Source organism: Polyodon spathula, chromosome 26 (genome assembly GCF_017654505.1).
Source record: "Polyodon spathula isolate WHYD16114869_AA chromosome 26, ASM1765450v1, whole genome shotgun sequence".
Lineage (NCBI taxonomy): Eukaryota > Metazoa > Chordata > Actinopteri > Acipenseriformes > Polyodontidae > Polyodon > Polyodon spathula.
The window spans coordinates 12988117-13009210 of record NC_054559.1 but is presented as its reverse complement, the minus strand read 5'-3'; the positions used below and the strand labels follow the sequence as shown (position 1 = coordinate 13009210).

General features: G+C 36.1%; 1 protein-coding gene across 28 annotated transcripts in view; it reads right to left on the bottom strand.

Annotated features, from left to right (window-relative positions):
* The window catches only part of LOC121300760 (RNA binding protein fox-1 homolog 1), a 580013-nt gene extending 563667 nt beyond the window's left edge, over positions 1-16346 (bottom strand). For 20 of the 28 annotated variants that reach the window (XR_005947563.1, XR_005947564.1, XM_041229567.1 and 17 more), the window contains exon 1: positions 16092-16340. Coding sequence is in view for 26 of the 28 variants with exons in the window: in XM_041229567.1 (XP_041085501.1) it covers positions 16092-16325 (234 nt within the window). In the remaining 2 variants the exon portion in view is untranslated. Of the gene's footprint in view, positions 1-16091 lie in introns of all 28 variants that reach the window. The other 8 variants (XM_041229559.1, XM_041229557.1, XM_041229566.1 and 5 more) reach the window with 6 other exon arrangements.
* Between the last annotated feature and the right edge of the window lie 4748 nt (positions 16347-21094).

The following is a 21094-nucleotide window of genomic DNA, read 5'->3' as shown; positions in this document are numbered from 1 at the left end:
TTTTCTGACTTTATGTGAACGAAAAGACACACATTTGCCCGTTTTCCCATTGGAAATAGTGATATTTTGAAATATCACTGTCCTGGTCACAAAAGCAAAGTTTGTGGGGAATAATAGCCATGTTCTATACTTTTGAGGCATAAGCAATTAGGAAATAACACTTACTACCCAGGAACAAAAACATTTTTTTTTTTGTTACACAGTGTTATTGATAGTTATACACATACTGCACATAAACAGGACAGGATAAGAGGAGCCAACTCTATTGCAGCAGAGTCTCTCTGTCTCCTGTGGAGATAAAGTGACCAGGAGCACCCAGTGCTTTATACCCTCCCTGCATGAAATTACATTCTTATTGATTATTTTCAACAGGCCTGTTTGTTTATCTCCTGCTGTTGAAAGGAGAAAGAGAGACATGCTGGATGCTCAGAGGAAAAACAGTAATACAAGGCATGCCGTGAGTTATGGTAAAAACAGACTCTATACAGAACAAAATACAATAATGTAAGCCTGTGAGGTGAAAAGCTATAGAGATGTAAAGCATGAATGGTCGAAATTGTTATGGCATTTGGGAAATTAGTATTTTTTTATTTAAAATTTGTAGTAAATCTTAAACAGAAAAGATAAAAGCAAGTTTTTGTGTTGTGCAAAACCAATCCACAAGTTCAATAGCTTTGTGACTCTCTTTGCAACGTGCTGATTACAGAATGTAGAATGATGTATATTGTGTACCATAAAGATTTTAAATACTAACTGATGGAGGGCTAATAGTTGGCCGTTGTTTTATAAGTTCTTCTTTAAAAACAGTATAAAAAGTGACGACTGGCCATTTTGTTGAATATATTTTGCTGTAGATTTCCACAGCCTGAGAGATTTAGAGACTGCTGTCATTGTGAAACAGACAGGTTTCCTTTCAGAACAATTTCAGAATAATGCAGACTTGTTATTTAAAGCTATCCTGGCAGATGTAATTTTCTGTTTACATTTTTTGGGTCAAACTTAACATGCAATTTATAAATTAATGCAACTGTACCTTTAAGTCAACAGGATGATAATGATGGATTCTGTGTAAAATGTCCAATGCGTTTCCAATATGCTTGCAAGACCATCTTCTGTCAACACAATGCAATAATAACAGAGGTAATATACCATATGTACAGTGTATGAAAAATCACCTGTCATTGCATTGCAGCAACAGCAAAAACGATTCCATTATTGGACTTGTGAATCAAACTTCTATAGCATAGGAGTTTTTATCGACTTTTTTATCGACTTGATCGGCATAACTGTCGCCAACATCATCTGTACCTCTTCTGCTGGACTACTGCATTGTAGCTTTAAAAACGAAAGAATAATTGTTTTAAAAGGTTGTATGGGGCTCCCAAGTGGCCCATCCAGTAAAGGCACTCTGTGTGGAGTGCAGGATGCGCCCTATAGCATAAAGGTTGCTGGTTTGAGTCCAGGCTATTCCACTGCCCAATGTGGATGGAAGTTCACAGGGGGAAGCGCACAACTGGCTGAGCGCCGCCCGGGTGGGGAGGGCTTAGGTTGGCCAAGGGTGTCCTCGGCCCAACGTGCACCACCAACCCCTGTAGGCTGGCCAGGAACCTGCGGGCCTGCCTCTAAGCAGCCCTGAGCTGCGTGGTCCTCCGATGCTGTAACGCTGAGGTGGCTGCATGGAAAGAAGCAGACAGCTGACGGCACATGTTTTGGAGGATACGTGTGCCAGTCTTCGTTTCTCCCAAGTCAGCACATGGGTGGCAGCAGTGGGCGGGTTGAAATAAAAAAATAAATAAATAAATTGGGCTTTTGAAATTGGGGAGAAAATTAGAAAACTAATTGGCAATTCCAAATTTAGAAAAAAAAAAAGAAAAGGCTGTACTGTATGTAAAGTGGGGAGGAGTCCTCTACACATAGCAACATTTTCAATGTATTTATTTAAATGCTGATTCCCAAATAATATAATATAAAAGATGAATGTATTTGATTCAACAGTTCTTTCACAAAACTAGCTAGTTGCCACAAAGTTGGACCTACATTCCCTTTAAAATAAGGAGCCGTGATTCTTAAGTGGTTTTGTTTAAAGGAAATTAAAATTAACAACAAAAGAAAAACAGAACAAAAAATTATTAAAAAATAATCCCCTGCCAAAATGAGCTATTCTCTTGTTTATTGCTGTCTGGTTACATAATGTAGTTATAGATAAAATTAAGGAGCTTGATATCAAATCGATTGCGCTTTTATAATAAAATTAAATCTGTTTAGTCTGGTATTGTCAGCATTCATCAGGCTGATAAAAAGCAATCACATGTCTCTTCTCCCATTAGTCAATCTCCTAACAATAGATGTGTTGGTAATATGTGACATGTCGAGGGGCTGACTATATTGCAAGAGGAGACAAAGTGAGCTCCTAAAATGCCAGTAGGGAGCAGGCAACCTGAGACCAGATCAGCCATGTATGCAGCCAGTACCAAACTTGTTACCAAACCAAAAATGAAGACTTGAAAAATCCCCTTTGAGTTATACATTGTGTTATGCAAAATCCTTCAGGCTTCCCTGTAGGGTTTGTAGAAAATGTACATATGGTAGACTATTAATACATCTTTTGTCATCGCAGTACTACATTTTTAAAGATTTTGAGTGCCCTGATGTCATTTGGAACCCATGTAGTTTTCTATGACAGTTAGTGACTGAATCAAGTAATAGAATACTAATTGTAGATAACTATATATATAATATATATATATATATATATATATATATATATATATATATATATATATATATCAATGTTTCACTTTCTACTGTAGTAGTGAAGTAAAGACTCGACGATCAGGAGATTACAATTCTATAAGCAGATATTCAAGAGCGAAGGAAACCTAATGTTGTCTTCGCAACACTTAGTGATACTGATGCGAGTAGTATAGATGCACTGATAATTAAATATATGACTATTTATAATTTATATATATATAATATATATATATATTATATATATACAAAGTGAAAGATGTTAGATACATGATGTGTACATCGAAACTTTCTGGAGTCCACAGAGAGTAACTAATCTTTAGTAGTTACCCTCTGTTAAATAAAAGATTTTTTTATGACAGATTATTATATTTTTATGGATCATGATTTTAACACACATGGGAGGGGGGGGGACTGGGGTGGGGGAGATGGGGGGGGTGGTTTTATTAATTATTTGGGACTTTGGGACTAACAAAAAGTAAGGATGCCAGCGATTTAATATTTTATCATTTTCGGATCTACTCGTGTCGTAGAGATGCAGCGAGGCAAAACGATCAATCTATTACTCCGAAAACACGCAACCCTATAATCAAGCTTGAAAATCAAATGCAGGTGTGTTGTAAGTAACTGCATTGTAATTAAGAAATCAGTTTGCCAGTTTTCTGACAATTTAAATATAATTCTAAAAAATACTGTCTAATACTAAAATTGTGCACCAAAAACCATACCCTGCTCTTTTATCGGCACCTGTTTTCACTCAAAATTGTAAAATATTAACCCCTGTAATGCCTAAGCATTTTTTAAATGAGAAAAGCTACTTTATTTATGTAACTAGATTCCGTCTCTTGTACAAACACATTTTTTGTCTCCCTGTCTGGCAACACATAATGCACTGCATATGAAAACATCTGGCTTGTGAGGCTTGGTTTAAAAAATAGTAATATAGCATTGTATATGTGATATGTGAAATGGGCATTACAGGGTTAAATGCATTGTGGGTATACTTTGTCTACCTATATTTGTTGGGATGTTGAACAGTATATAGTGGGTTGTGAATATCCAATTAAACATTTTAACAATAAGCATGGATGTAGTCCCCTCATTAAAATGATTAAGTTCTAATATGTTTAATTCAAGCGAACATGTAGACATACAGTCTAAAGCCACTATGGATACAAAGTAAAAATAAACATAGAACAACAGACGTTGTGGGGATGTCAAGTACCTCCATTTGCTGGAAAAGCAAATTCTTTTTTCTGCATTTAAACAAGGTGTATGTCAAACTGATGAATACACACATTTCGAAAGAGCACCACTCCTTGCTGTGTTAATGTCATCTCGAAATGTGCAATTACTGCATAACTGTAGCAGCCATGGCTCACAGGGCACCCCTGCAAACAAACCGACACATCCCAGTTCGAGTATGTACCTACATGAGCGTTATTAAATAAATAAATCCCACACTGAGAAGGAAAAGATTCATTGTCTATATACTCAACTCCTGAAATTGACAAAGTAAGACATTCCCAGTAGGGACTCCCTGCCCTGCAAGGCAATTCAAAACATTCAAATTTATGGTCTTGCAAGTCAGCTGGCCTCTTAGTAATAATGCTGTGGGGGAAAAAAAATCGAATTTGCAATGAATTCGAAACAATATGTTAAGTGTCTATGAAAATTCTCCATTCTGTTGTTTTTTTTTTTTTTTTTTTTTTTTTTTTTTAATACAGCAGAACCACAGAGTGAGAGACACTTCAATATCAGCTTGTAAATGTTGTGTATGTATTTTAGAGCTTCTACTGTACTGATGATGAAACTCTTCCTCATGACAAATAATGAGTTTCCATTTTACAAAGCTAATGCAACATCCATTATACAGTAGGTGTCAGCTAAAGGCCCCTTTGTGATCCAAGGTATTGCTTGAGCCCTAAAACCAGGCTGTCCATCATTTGATGCCTATGACTGACAAATGTCATTACTTGTACCCAAGGCTTTATAATCACAAACATCGAAACTGTTTTGCAAATATCTTCAATTTGGTTTTCGCTTCTTTGCATTTTTCCCTTTTTATTTTACACCCCTTATGTTGATGTATCACAACAGGGCCGAGAAAATTTGCCAGCTCTCTGCTATGAGCACAGCTGCCCTGGGAAAGCATGACTTTACAACTCAGCAAGTCATTTATTCAATGAGTGACAATAATGATGTAATTGAAATTATGGGGAGTGGTTCCTATGCAATATAGAGTTTCACTGATGTGTTTACAGTCCTTTCATTTTAGTCAATAACAGGGGAGGAAATAGCGTAATGTGAGCTGAAGGGAGTGGAGGGGTCGCGAAGGCAGTCAATAGAGCGTCACAAGTCATCTCAAAAGGAATTGGCGCACTCTAAATAATGTAGCACTTATACTTATATAGTATATAATTACTATATGAGCCAACATGAGAATCATGTATAGTATGCTTTGGTTTTTTCATGTGGGAAAATGAAAAGCAATGGTCTTCAAACAGGCTAAGGCTCAATATGGGAAAGCGAATAACTGAGTCTAAACTCTCTTCTTTGCAGATTGTACCCTTTTTCTTTGGCAGTGAGCTCTTTAAATCTGCATATTTGATAACATTTCTCTCTGAAATATTTTCCAAAATATGTCACCTCTCACAGCACAGTCCACATGCACAATTGCACGCACACTCCATGTCGAGGTGGTGGCAGATGGCATATGTCCAGGTTGTTCCCTGCTGGCATTTAAACCTGTGACCTTCTTGCTCAGTGCCAACTGTGCTACATACTGAGACAAAGCAAAAAATGTAATTTTTGTTTGACAAGGCTCTAAAAGCCACATTTGATGAACAGGCTCCAATATAAATTGGTACCAACCAGATTTTTTTCCAATAAAAATTTGAATATAAACAAAAGGTTAAGTGGACAGCTATTGCTTGCAAATCTTAAGGCTGACACTTTTGCACAGGTGTAGTTCATCATTGGTGAAGTCGTTACAGATCTCAGAGCAGCTGTAGCTGCCAACTTCAGGCTCACAATTTAACTGGAAACTGACATATATGTAGATTTTTTATTACGTCTATTCTAAAGAGTAGCTTAAAGTAGCACATTCGTGCTTATGGCTAATGTATTGAAGTATTTATTTTTTTGTTTTATTTATGATAACCTAAAATAACAAATTATGTAAGGCTAGATATGAAACACTGTAGATTTTAGACCATATTCATAAAGAATTAGGTGTTTAAGTGTATATGAGTAATAGGCATTTGATTTATGATTATCTGGTTCAAAGGACAACTGGATTTCTGAAAAAAAACCTTAAACTCATCTCTTTGACCCATCCAATTTTAATGTTTGTAAGCTCTCTCCAAAAAAACACCTTAAACTCTCTTTAGCTAAATGTAAAGATAGACATGGTTTATCTATATACATGCAATACAAACATGCAAGCAGTTCTTAACGAGTGGCTATACATTTCAGTTAGCCACATCTGCATATTAAAACATGCTTGCATGCATGAAAAGATAAATATGCTTTAAGAAAATAGGACAAGAAATACCCTGTACAGTGGCCTTGTGTCTTTTTCTAATTCTTATATGAATGTTTGTGCTACAGTACATCGTTTGTCATTCTTACATTTTACTGAGATCAAGACAGGGACTTTCACTTTTTCTAAACTTTGCTGTAAGCAGTTTATTTCTGCAATCTGGCAGGGGGTCAAGATAACAGTTGGCACTCTGACATTGAAAGTCCACTTTCCCCACAGCATGAAATATTTTAATAAATAAATCTATATATATATATATAATATATATATATTATATATATATATATATATATATATATATTTTTTTTTTTTTTTTTTTTTTTTTTTTTACAGATTTTCAGCCTGGCCTGACTACATTACAGTCATCAAAAGAAAAGAAAGTTGGTTGATTTCAAAGACATTCGTTTTGCATTAGCAAGTACAGGGACGGTGTGTTATACAGAAATGTTATTTTCAACTTCACAGTGCTTGAACCAAAGGACTCATTCAAGGCCCTATTTTGGAGTGCAAGGTAATCTCTTGTGCAGCTAAAAGGCAAAACTAAACATATTTAGACCCACCTCTGAAACTGTCCAATGGATCTATTTAACAATTCGTTACTTCACCCTTCACAGGAAACAAAACATGTGGTAGCATTCATTCAATAGCTGTCACAGTTTCATAAAGCTACCTGTCTAATGGCCTAAAACGTCTCTTTAGTTTATTTATGGATGCCTGTCACTCTCCTTGACTTTACTGTCTATAAATTCACTGCACCCCATACTGTACGGTTCAGTAATTAGTTTAATGTGTTAAAGGTCGCCAGCTGTATAACAAAGGTACTAAACTGTAGGCCCTTCCCAGTGCTTAAAGCTTGATTGTTTTAAAGTTATTTTATCTTGCAATGCTTCACCAACAGAGCTGCTTGTAATTCCACTGTAAGCGATATGATTTCTAACTTGCATCAGCCTTGCCGCACTGGCAGTGTTAACCACTCACAACGTGTCCTGTTTTATAAATGAGCCTTGAGGAAAGTGACACAGAATTATAACTCATAGTGAAAAAACTGCAGATTTTCAAAGAATACAGAAGTATTGACAGGCTATATTCAGAAAAGACAAATGGAATCAACTGTGTTCAGAAGATGTTTTTTTTTTTTCAGATTTAGTGTGGGGGATTTACTGGCATGATGAAGACTCTGTTACACTGTACTCAGACTTCCTTAAAAATTGAAAAATTATAATGTCTATATGCCTTTACCAAATAATCTACAAATGCAATCAGATGGCGATACAATGGCACTACAGTTCATCAGTACATTCTTTAAAAGCTACTAGGATTGGTAAATATGGTGTAATATCAAACTTTTCTGTAAGGAGGATTTTTTTTAATCTCTGCATCTTTTTTTTCACAAAAACCTTGTTAAACCTACACCGCACAGCCAAGCTTTACAAACAAATACTATGTCAAGTTTTTATTTATTTTGTCATCAATTAATTCATGTAATAAAATATTTGACTTTTTTTACCACATATAAACTGGGCCCTACAAAGACCTTATAAATATTTACCTTTTTCAAGCATAACAATAACATGCAGTAACCATGACTGGCATGATTTCATAATATTTTAACTTAATGTAGCACCTTAACACAAGCTCCTTTTTACAGGGTGCTGAGAATTAAAACAAATTACAGGTTATTACTTCATGGATCATTAAGTCATTTCCAGGTTGAGCATTAGTACGTTAGTGTATTGCATTTGAATTTTCATGAAGGAGTCATTACTTGTGCTTGCTGATTATAATAATAATAATATCTTTATATAGTGGACCACCATCACAAATCACTTTATAGAGGTAAGGCTGTGTATTATATGCAGAGTCACCTCCAATAGGACATTGATTTAACATCTCATCTGCAGGATGGAGAATTAGGAGGTTAAGTGACTTGCTCAGGGTCACACAGTGAATCAGTCAGTGGCAGAGGTGGGATTTGAACCAGTAACCTTCTGGTTACAAGCCCTGGACTTTAACCACTGGATCACAATGCCTTCTGTTGTCTCACTGCATCACAACTGCAGCTGACAGTAGCCTCCCTGACAAAACAAGACCCAGAGGGTTGGGCACTGCTGAAAGCTGTCAGACACCAGACCATTAATGGAACAGGACAGATCATCTTTAAACAGCCACTTTAACTGAATTAAAATGATTATAATGTACTTTAATAGAATATATTCTTGTAAACTACTCTGACAGTTTCCTATATTAATATAAAGCACTTACTAAAGGAGTGCTTACTGACTATTGGTTGATGTACTATACGGATTGTGGTGTAGACAGCACCCCTGACATGAGTATAAGCTATTGTGTCTTGCCAGCACTGTGCATGTTTTAAAAAAAAAAAAAGTTAAACAGTGACATTGTGCTTTTTCTAAGTAGTAACCATTGTAGGTTAGGTCATGAACACCAAACATTGCATGTGTGACCTTAATCCAGGCATCCGTAGGGATCACAATCCAAAGAGGCAAATGAACAAGCCTGCAGTACCAACTAGCCTGTAATTCTTTGGTTAATATGCTTCTTGTGTTATGTGTGTTTCTTTCAGCAATTATTTCCTACAGCAATTATATATTTAAAAAGAGAACTACTGGCTCTACTGCCCAACAGTTTTGCAGTAGCTACTGTACACCTTTGTAATGAGCACTACTGCATGTTGAAAAGAGATTGATTCTTGTCAGAAACACCTGAAGTAACTTCTTACACATTTTACAATATCAATATGTAATGGAAGGCTTTAGCAGAGTATTGTTACACCTTGAGATAAAAATGGCAGGGCACAGATCCAGCTATAGTCCTGCAACAGCTCGGCTCTCAGCCCAGGCATGTCACATCTGGAGAGGGTCATTTTAAACCTGGCCTGAATCTTTCACAGTCAGATACTTGTCCGTGCTGATTGTTTCTTTGTCAACCTGAAGAACCATTTTCCTGCAATAGCACTACCGGCAACATAATGGATTTTGAAGAAATATTGTACAGTATACAAGTACTGATGAGGCACTACTCGTCTGCATTGGTTCATATCATTGTGAGATGCTGGAAAAAATAAACGTTTAGCTCCTCAGGCATAAAATAAACAGAATGTGATGCAGCTTCTGTCTTATTCTCTTTCTTCCTTTCAGATGAACAGGTCAACTCGTTTCTAAAGGAGTCAAGCCCTATCCAGGGTTTTAACCTGAAGGAAATTTCCACAGCAGCTTTCAGCAGCAGAGCCAGTAGATACAATAAAGAAGTGACAAATGAACATGATGAAGGCTTGACGAACAAGGACTTAATTGCCAAGGTGACACAGGGTCTATTCAATAGATCATCTAGTGGCATTTAAATAATTAAAACACTTCCCTTTTAAAGACATGCAGACTTGAATACACTGTTTAAAATGTGCATAACCTGAGGTCACAATGGGTCCTGTTTAAATGATTTCCATCAATCCGTCATTGTTGAGATTGATTGAATAGAGCATTCTTTTAACATGCATACCAATAAGGCTCACGCGGTATCAAATATTAGTTCATTAAATAGTGCTTTATTGTGAATACAGCTACAGCACATTACTGACCATATGTGGGCTGTCTGTCATGACGATTCCATTACCGTTTCAGGAAAAGGTAAATTTTGTATGGAATTGTAGTTCTGTGCTTTCTGACCCAGCCTATGATTTTATTACATATTTTTTCCCTTTCGTTTGAGATTTTGGGCAACAGGGTAATTATGAGGAGAACAACATTTAACATTACTATGGATTTATTGCATAGAAGCCTTCCGTTTAGATATCATGGGGGACCTTCAGACAGGAACATTTGGGAACCCCTAATTTATCAGACTGAACTTATTGTGCATTCATGTATTCAGAATCAACGTGTATACTTGAGACATGGATATATAGCAACACTTTTGAGAAGGGTAAAAACAATCATTTTCAGAAATCAAAGTAAATGTGTGACGGGGTGTTCTCGTTCAACACATTCAATAATATAAGACTTACAGGATGCGCAGCCCATAATGCTAACAAAGCACCACTCCTACCACATTTTTTGAAGGGAGCTAGTCAAGAGATAACAGGAGCCAGAACTATTCGGAGAGGATAAAACAACTGCACACAAACTCTGGGCTCTGGGCAACACAAGAATGCACAGTTTATACTAGGGAAGTACTGTGGTGCTACATCATAGTGTTTTCATTTAGACTTTAAAAGCTTTGGCTGGATTATGTTACCATGCATACACACATATCAAAGCACTATAATTGTTTTGAAGCAATTGAACTACAGAGAACCACATTTTTAAGGCACTTATGTAACACATATTTCATTTGTGATATGCGTTCAAATAGTGTTATTGCATTTTTGAATTCCAAACTAAATTGTGCAGTGAGTGACATTTATGCAATCCTCACCTGCTTTCATTAGTTAGGTGTGTTGTTCTTTCCCCGTTTCAACATTAATTTAGCATCCAGCCAGCTAGGCTGAAATTGAATACAGTCTGTATTGATTTCAAATGAAATGTGACCTTCCTGTCCTCAAGATCACATTAAATAAAAGTGCCTCCATGTGCAGGCCAAAGTCCTGTCCTCTGGACAAAGCAACATCAGGACACAGTTATTTCGCATCGATACTGTCCAGACACTTAACAAAATCAGACTCACCAGTAGCCCAATAGGATGAAGGGATTTACTAGCCATGACCACACTCATTTCAGGTGAATGGTTTATGTAACAGGGTGCAAACTGGTAACCACACACAAACGACTTAACCACAATGCAAAAGAGCCAGGCTCGTCTACATTCGTGGTTATAGAGCTTTTAACCTCATCTCATCTCATCTCACCAGCAAGGGACAGAATCCATAACAACACTGCCCGTAATATATGCAAGGTGTTCACATTGTCTAAAGCGATGTGTAACTATTCCTAATTGATTACCAGCCCATGTCTGGGGCTATTTCACATGAAAGAGCAAGGTGCACTTGCCAGCCAAATACCTTCTATCAGCCCCTTATCAAAGTCTATCACATCTACTGCCTGCAGAACTTGTTTTTTATAGGATACATTTTGGTGATCTTATCTTTTTTTAAATATAACTATACAGACAAACCCCTATTATGAATTGCACTAATGAATGTGCTTACTGTCTCTGTATGACTAAATGATCAGTTATATATGGTCCGTTGGCATTTGCAATGTAATTTCGGTAGTATAGCTTCAGTCTTACAACTACACAACCTTTAAGTCCTGAAAAGCAAACTTATTGGAAAACGTCTCCTGATCCCAATGCAATTAAATGAAAGCGGTAAAACAGAGGTGACTTATAAATCCCACATGATACTTAAGTTAGAAATATATAGCTGTGATCTATATCTATAAGAATGGGGCCAATCTCATGCAGCTTTATCAACATGTGCCCAGAGTAGTCGTCAGTGAACTTACATCATATTTGAATCTATAAAATATTGGACAGTGAAACCGATCTCATTTCGCGTTCATTCACTTTATATGCCCACACAGTGACTGAAGGGGATATATTACAATTGTTTCCTTACAATATCAATGAGTTTTGCATTGATACAGTTGTAACCCACGCAGACCACTGTGGTTTTATATGTGTATTTTAGTGGTTTGTAGTTTCTGTGAGACAGATAATAAAATACACAGAAATCTGAAGATAAGCAATGTAATCTGTAAGCATACATTTGTTAATAAAATCTGTTAATGCTTTGAAATTGAGTCAATGTTGTTGAGGTCTTTAATGAATACATTTCTCGTTAAAAAGCTTAATTGTCGCTGGTCACATACATCACTTTATGTCTCAACGACTAGACAGGGGGAACTCGTTAATCAAAATGCATGTTAACGAGATCAAGAAAAATGAATGGAAGCATAATTGGCTGTTATGGAAACTACTAGCATGCAAGGAGATGGCTCTACCACCAGCAAGCAACTGCCAATAGAAATTAAAAATAATCTTAGGTTGACATCTACTTTTGTACGTACTGTAGGTTTGTAGGCTATAAATAAGTGTCTGAAGTGTCATTTGTGTTTGTACTTGTTAGTTATTATACATGTATACCATGTGTGTAGCACTTCATTATATATGTATTAAGCTTTAAAAATTATGATAGAACTCCCTAACCCAGTACACAATTTGTTTATAATTGTTCAGTGAATTCCTCTAATCTAGTTGAATGTATTTTCTCTGTGAGGCTACTCTTTGCTCTCTTCCATGATAAATAAACTCAACATGATTAGAAGTAGCCACTGAACACAGTATTATAAGAACACTTTATACACATACAGACATGTGAAGGTGAAAGTGTACATTGTACATAAAGTGTGGGGGGAGTCGGACAACATTACAAATACATTTAGGCAAAATCCATGTCAATGAACTGTTGCCTGTAAGGAAATATATTGCAATATCTAATGCGCTTTTTTCTATATCAGATTGAATTATTTAGTCCTTGGTTTTTATTTGTATAATTCAAATAAAATCTACAGTACAGGTACGTTGTCATATAATGTATATATCCCGAGTTTAGATTGCATTACAGTTTTATTGATCATTTCCAATACACTAGATGCAAATAACGGTATATCATTTTAGCAATCCAACACATTTCTGTAAGATTACAAATTATTAAAACAAGTGAATAAATCTAATTCATAATCACAAGTATAACAAGGGCTTAAATATTTTCATAACTACAAATAATGAATTATCTAGGTAGTCTGTAAGAAATTAACCCTGGTCCTGTACACTCTTTCTTATGTATCGTCAGCATCACAACTGTGGTCTATTATGAGTTATATTCTTTTGTTAATTAAAACCCTCCTTTTCCAAGTGCAAATTAACTCCAGATAACTTATGGCAATTAACACAGATTTGCTTTTCAATTCCCCCCCAAAAAAAAAAAAAAATACTCGCAAGAAGCCCTGCTCGTTAAGATATTAACATTATTTTGTAAATCAATATAATGACCATTTTAAAATGCCAAAATCAACGCTACATACTGATTTGTTGAGTAACAATTTGTTGAGTACAACCTTTTGAAACCCCCCCCCCCCCATTTTATTTTATAGAATAATCCGAGTGCCATGACCGCAACTAAATTGCTACTATAGCTTTTCAGTTCAAATATTAACAATGTAATTACACTGTAGCTACTACCACTGTGATTACAATTACATTTTAATTCAATTGCTACAATAAACCCCAAACATGAATTCCTAATGGGCAGTGCATGTATCATTAATTGGGTTTTACTTCAAGGGAATGCAAAACGAATTAAAGAATGAAATAGGAAATCATATGAATGAAATTACATTTAAATTAAGCATTAGCACAGCAGTCTGATAATATGGAACAGGCACTGTTGTAGATGTAGGCGATGCACTACCATTACGAAAGCTGACCCAGCTGGTAAAATATGCTTAAAAGCTCTATAAATACTCATCGCTCTTTTGTGCAAGAATTATCATTCTAACTGGTTTGTACTCATCCTCTGTACTGTTACACCTATCCTAGGATTTTAATTATAACGCTGCTATACTCATTTTTGTTATGAGTCTCTAGGATAGTGGTGCAGTAAATAAAATTGAGTTCTAGGTTTAGAGACAACAGTGATCATCTGAGCCTAATTACTCTAGAAACAATGTGATCTATTTTATTGATCGAATGGCAGCAAGACTAAATATACTTTTCTCTGAGTAAAATGCTATTGGGATGAGTGGCTGCTTAGGACCTAACATATTAAAATAGATCATACTGTGGAAATTGCTCAAACTGCTATTGAATAGGAAATAAAATGAAATCGTCTAATTTCCTTAATTATAAGAAGAAAATGAAAACAGCATAAAATATAGCAAGCAGAAAAAAGAAATCAAGACTGTTTTGTAATTCTGAGAATCTGCGAATGTTTCACTGTATAGAAAATGGAGTCTTTGACATGAGACAATGATCTAAAAAGATGCACAGAAAGACAACAACCCTTGTCAATCTAAAAGTCACATGACGATTAATCCCATTCGCTGAGGATGTTTCGTGCTTCCAGTATAAGATTAGACCTAGCAAGCATGTCACAATGATAAATGATTTTAGGATAATTGAAGCTGCAAAGAATTATACCCACAATTTCTGATGTATGAAGGAGTTTTTAGGGAGCCAGTCAAACAATTAATTAAACTTTGTTTTGGTGGGTGAAAATTAATCATTCCAAATGATCCTGTATATCACAGATCCCTATTAGCAGAACTAATGATCAATCCTGTGAACTGAATCAACCATGCTTTTCAAGTTAATATTCAAACAATCTCCACATTCCTGTCTGCAGACCTTTACCTGTAAGAGAGAGTCTTGTTGTCATGCTAATTTAGACTACAACCTTCCAACTGACCTCCTTTTTAGCTTCATGGATTTACATAATATATACAGATTGAGCTGCATTATACCCCTCCTATAGCTTAATATTTCTCAGAATGTGTTTTCTTGGCCATTTCAAGCAAATTCTGACTTGCTCTTGTATTGTCTTGCTAAAGTTTAAAGTTAATACAAAGTGTCAGTTGCTGTCATCTGTGACAACACTGAAACAACTTTGCATTTTAAGGCTGAATGTACATTTAATCTCAGTGCACACTGGTTCATGTAACACTTACCCGTTTACCGTAATACTGTACACACAATATAAGATAATAAATCCCAAGTGTTCCTATACATTATAAGCTCTGTGCACATCACTAAGGAAGAGAATAATCTTTAGGATGGAATGGATTCCTGCATATCTGCAATGTGTATTTTGTTCAATGGCAAATCCAATGGCACACACTGTGATAACACAGTATTTCGATTACTTACAGTTACTCTCCCAGGACTGTCTGCTCAGCTTACACCCACATGCTTTAAACTATGTTGTATATTTCAAACAGATTTACTGTTTCACAGACTAATCAGCACTAACCTAGGACTATTCAATGTTACTTTTGGTAAGGTAGTCTAAGCTTAGTGCTAATGGATCCTTGAATCAGCCATAGGCTTACAGCAAATGAAATATTTTGAAATGTTTTTAAAATAATTCCAACTGGGGAAGTACAATTACCGACCCATGTACAAAAAATACCCAAATGCATCCCCACTTTCAAGTTTACAGCAATGTCAAAAACCAACAATAGATCCGGAAAAGGTTAGCACTTATTCGAGCAGCCAATACTGTTGTAAATTAATCCACAAAATCAAACAGATTAATCAAATTAAATTCACATCAGTAAATGAATGGGACACGCCGGCTGTTCTTCATAAACAGCTGAAAACCAAACTGGTTACTGTCTGGCAGTCAATCTTATGTCAGGAGCAGACAGTTCTTACCCAATAATCGCTCTCACGCTGATTAGCTTGATTACACTGCGATCATAGCAGCAATAGTACTACAACAAACTAAAACCTTTAACAAACCCGTAGCGTAGTGCATCCACTGTTGCACGGGGAAACCCAGGTGAGCGCTATAAACAAAGCCTGTTCACATTAGGACCTAACCGAAACACGAAAGTTGTAAGGCTGCACACGCATGCTGCTGATGTGATGCTACATTGATGTGAGTCTCCTGCATTTTTCCACTAGCTTATAATGTGAATGCTTTTAAAACATTTGAATGGCTATTTGCAGTTTTTCTGTTCAGGTGCTCCATTTATATACATTTACACTAATTATAAGGATTAAAAAAAAAAAACATTACCACCACCACAATAGCACAACTAATAACATGTACACTACTTACAGTTTTTATATCAGCAGTTGATTGAAGTGGGATTTCTTCTGTTCTCTGTAACGGCTGACCCCCATTCGTACTACATTGCAGCTCTGTTTCGTTAACACTGATTCCCTCTTCGCAGTTCCCCAGTCTGACTCTCTTAGCTTCGGGTTGAGAATCTTCTGCGTCCTCCCTCCTCAGCTTAACATGTCTGTTTTTCACTCGAATCGCGTCCTCCGCGTTGCCAGACTGGTTTGCCATTATGTTTTTCTGACCTTTTTAACTCCTGAGCCGCTTGATGGTCTGTACAAGGAGTACAGTTCTGCCTAGATTCCACAGCGAGCGTTTAGAGTATAGTATGTGTGTGTTGCCGCTGTCCATAAACCACAGGGCTGAAAGTGATGAAATCCCTCCCAGTTCTATAGATGCGTCAGCAACAATCAGCACACTCTTTTACATTTACATGTGTGTGTGTGTGTGTGTGTGTGATATATATATATATATATATATATATATATATATATATATATATATATATATATATATATATATATATATATATACATATACACACACACATTTATACATTTGCAAAGTATATAAATGTTTCCCCTCGCGGCTGTCTTTGACTGTGCCTGTTTACTAGGAGCAGGTAAAGTAGAACTAAACAGGCCCTTACAGCAATTAATATAACTAAGCTCTTAAGAGTTTTAATAAATCAAACTTAACTAAATACAGTAACATGCAAAGTAAGGTAAATCTTTTCAGCAAGTCATTTAAAGAGTTGTTAACAAGGCAAACAAGATTGGTTTTATTTCCACCAAAACTCATTTCCTATTATTATTATTATAATAATTATTATTATAATTATTATTATTATATTATTATATAATAATTACATCAGTGGTGTGTATTTATAGTTGTTTTAATTCAGAATTAAAAATAGAGACAAAAGCCATTGACTTTCAATTAATTGTAATTTGTAGGTAGATCAAGACATTCAGCTGTGCTGCAGTAAAATAAATGGAGTTGTACAAAAAATAAAATAAAAATGTTGGTCTAATTTTATATCTACTGCCATGGCTGTTTCTCTCTGCAACACGAAACCAGTCTTAAAAATTCGCACCTTATTCCAGTATCAAACTGGGTGTAGTGCTATCCTGCCATAGACCCAATGCATCCATACACTATGTCAAACTTTTTGAGAATGTTAATGCTCCTTTAAGGGACCAGTAATGGCTTTGTTATAACATAAAAAACTGGGGAGCTGTTTTGGATTCTTTGACAAAGTTTCGCTCCTTGTTTCAACAGGCAGGGTAAAACCTTTGGCTTTAACAAACGTACATTTTTAATTCACCCTCAGGAGGTCCCCTTACTTCACAACAATACCAAGCTTTCCCTAACCACTGTAACCACTATTGCAAGTAGCTTTGATGCTACTCACAAGGAATAATGGGTGTGTTCAATTGCAGGGAGAGATTTTTCTGTGAGTAATTATTGCAAGCTGAAATACAGGAATGAAAGGAATGCTGAGAGCCGTCTAGTTTTGTCATTCCATCATTCCTTGGTGAGTTGATTAATTGATTTTGGATCATCCTAACTATAGAACCATGCATGGTTTAAAACAATTGTGCCATAACTGAAAGCTACTAAAAGTTTCCAAGTAAAACTTTTTTTTTTCTGAAAGCTGCATTTACACCCCCCCCCCCCCCCCCCCCCCCCTTTTCAGGTTGCATTATCTGCTTTGTCAGCCAATTCATTAACATACATATTAAATAAGTTAAAGCTTTGTCAACTAGATTGCAAACATCCCCCAGGTCATGTTGAGATTCCTGCTTTCAGTGAAAAGACAACATTAGTGGACAGTAATATGCACATGAGGAAACGATATCCCCTTAGCAAAAAGCACTGCCACACTTCACAGCAGTTCAAAGTAAATAGACATTTTTGCATGCAATACAAAGTAGTTATGCCAGTTAATGTTTACCTTTGTGTATGAAGCTGTTGGGGTGTTCCTGTGTGTTTGTATGTATGCTTTTCCAACACTGCAGCATTGCCATCTACCTGCAAATTATGAATTAAGCATTATGTTTACATACATATGTGATTGGCCAGCATAAATATCACATTTCTTTTCTCAACAGGGCCATATATTTCCATACATTTTAGTTATTCAGATTTTCTTGGTAAATTTTCCTCTGTGATCCAGAATGAATACAGTATATGAGGTAAAACAACTTTAAAATCACCCTCAACAAACAAGTTCTATTAAAGACACAACTCTATGAAACACGTGGGGACTAGACCTCTTTCGCATTAGGTATCCTATGCTAATGTTATTGAAAACGCTGCCTCTCAGTTACAAGGAAATGAACCACTGTTGCCCAGTGATCTGAACAGTGGGCTGGGCTGTTAATTAGCTGTTTGTGTTCAGTGCATGCAAGTGCTTTTGAAATCAATACATCCATAGCCGCAATAAATTATAACCCAAAGACAGGATGCATGGACAAAGCACAGCAAGGTGTTTAATGAAAGGTTCCACCAAGCGTGCTGTGGAAGCTTTCTTTTTGTTGTGTTTTTGAATCAGAGGCTAAAATCACGCTGGTACATTTTTGATTAAGAATTGATTTTTTATTTTTTTTATTTTTTTACAGCAACACAGTTCATTCTAGGAAAAACAAATATGTTATAAAAAAGATATCAGATATCAAAGTATCAGTGAATCATGCGTTTTAGAATACAGTTCAAAAGTGAATTATTTATATCTTTAAAAACCCAGATCCCCTGAAATGTTTATCAATATAAAAGTGTTGATTTTTAAGTTTGGTGTAATGTATGATGCCAGCTGTTGTTCCTGCATGTTTACAGTCAGTGCCTTTTTAAAGTAAATCATTCAAATTCCCTAATACACAAAAATGGTATTTGCAGTTTGCCTTGATTTATATCTTGGTGACACCCTTGGTACCAGTATGTCCAAATATGAAGCTCACATATTTGCCACTACCTTTTGTTATCTGTCCACTGAAAAATGTTTTGTGAACATTCAGATGTGCACAAACTAAACACAACTACAAAAACAGATCACTCTTTCCTCCAGATGATCATGGAATATCTTCTGTTTGAAATAAATTACAATTATACCAATAACCATTTATTTCAATTGCCACTAATCTTAGCCCACCTTACCTAAGGTAACATCAGAAAGTCCAAGTTTAGTGCTAATGAGGATCTGTGAAACCAACAGTAAAACACATTTTTGTATATTAAAATACCCTGTTGTATACAATGGAAGCCCAAGACGCTACCCCGAATACCATTCAGAGGCTTACAGCAATAATGAAACAGCAACCTAAAGACTTAAAGGTATGTGCCCTTGGTGGCGTTCAGTTTGTGTGAAGATACTCTACTAAATCTGCACAGTGATACCCTTATTTCTCGAACAAAGTATACAAAATCAGCTTTTGAGGTTTATATAGCCACCTCTAAAGCCTGATAAACCTATGTTGCACAGTGAATATGTTGAGCTAGATCACAGAAGCAAAGTGCATAGCTCAAGGTTATGAATCTCCTTTTAAAGTGCCCTGAAGAAACTTTCAAACCAACTAGAACGAATATATAATTAAACCAGGACATTTTTTTCCCTTTAATTTTATTGCAACAACTTTTCAAGAAAGAGGCTTTCCAGGTAGTGCTGCATCTTTTGTAAACTTTCATCCCATACTTCTGTGAAACATCTCTGCATGGAGTGAACGACTCTGACAAGGTACATCCTTTCTTTAGAGATATACTCTACAAAATAGGCTGACTCACAGTGCTAAATTTCTATGGGATTTATGAAACTGTGTTGTGAATGATATTTCAGTCACAGGATGCCAGTGTAGCTGTTGCACTATAACACTTTATTGAAGCCCTGTTAGTTTTTTATAACATAAACTTAAAATCTGAGCACATAGTCTGCATAACACTGTGCAGTTACTAAAATGATAGTGCTGCTCTAGGTAGAATGGAGTCACATTGTTAAATTTTTACACACCAAATGTATGGTCCAATACACACTGGATACCATATCAGTACCAATGTGCTGCTGCATCAAGACATCTGTGCAATACATGTCACTGTATCAGCTAATGGTTCTTCTAAGGTATTTTCAGTGTAATTGATCTTCCTGGAAGAGGTGTGTATATCATAGGAGACTGTGTTGCCCAGTGGTTAAAAAAACAGGCTTATAACCAGGAGGTCTCATGTTCAAATTGAAGCTCAGCCACTGACTTGTTGTGTGACTCTGAGAAAGTCACTTAACCGCCTTGTGCTCTGGCTTTCAGGTGAGATGTTGTTATAAGTGACTCTGCAACTGATGCACAGTTCACACACCCTAGTCTTGTAGCTTGCAAAGTGCTTTGTGATGGTGGTCCACTATGAAAGGCGCTATATAAAGATTATAGTTGTAAGGTCCCATCTAGTATCTTTTTCACCAGGCAGGGACAACTAAAGGGTGTTTAGTGATCCCTGAACAGTTTTTAAGTACAATGTTCTGTTTGAGATCAAATGATCTACAAATACAATGTGCAGTTCGATGTCAGTAATAGGTCATTCCAGCAGTCTTTCATGGAAGGTAAAGACTGCAGATACCAGATTCTAGTTATAAAAGCAATGCCATAGCATGATAAAGTCTATGGTATTGGACTTTAACAAGAGAACCAGATTCATGTGTTAGATATACTGAGTAAAACGTGCCACACATGCAAGATGCCTTCAGCGCTGCTATATTGAATAATACAGTAAACATGCTCCAGTGAGAAAAATTAAGTTTCTGCAGATTTTAGGTTGTGTGTTTAATAATTAAGCCTGTGTGCTGAAGCTCATTGTTAAACTGTTGCGCAGAAAACTTATCAAGAAGTTACAGCGCTGCATACAGTTGCAAGGCCTAATTGGTCAACCCTCCAATTTCAGAGTAGCAAAACTCAGTGTGCAGAGTGGTTAGACTGATAATATCTAATACCCAACGATTTCTCTGTGGTCCCAGATGGAGT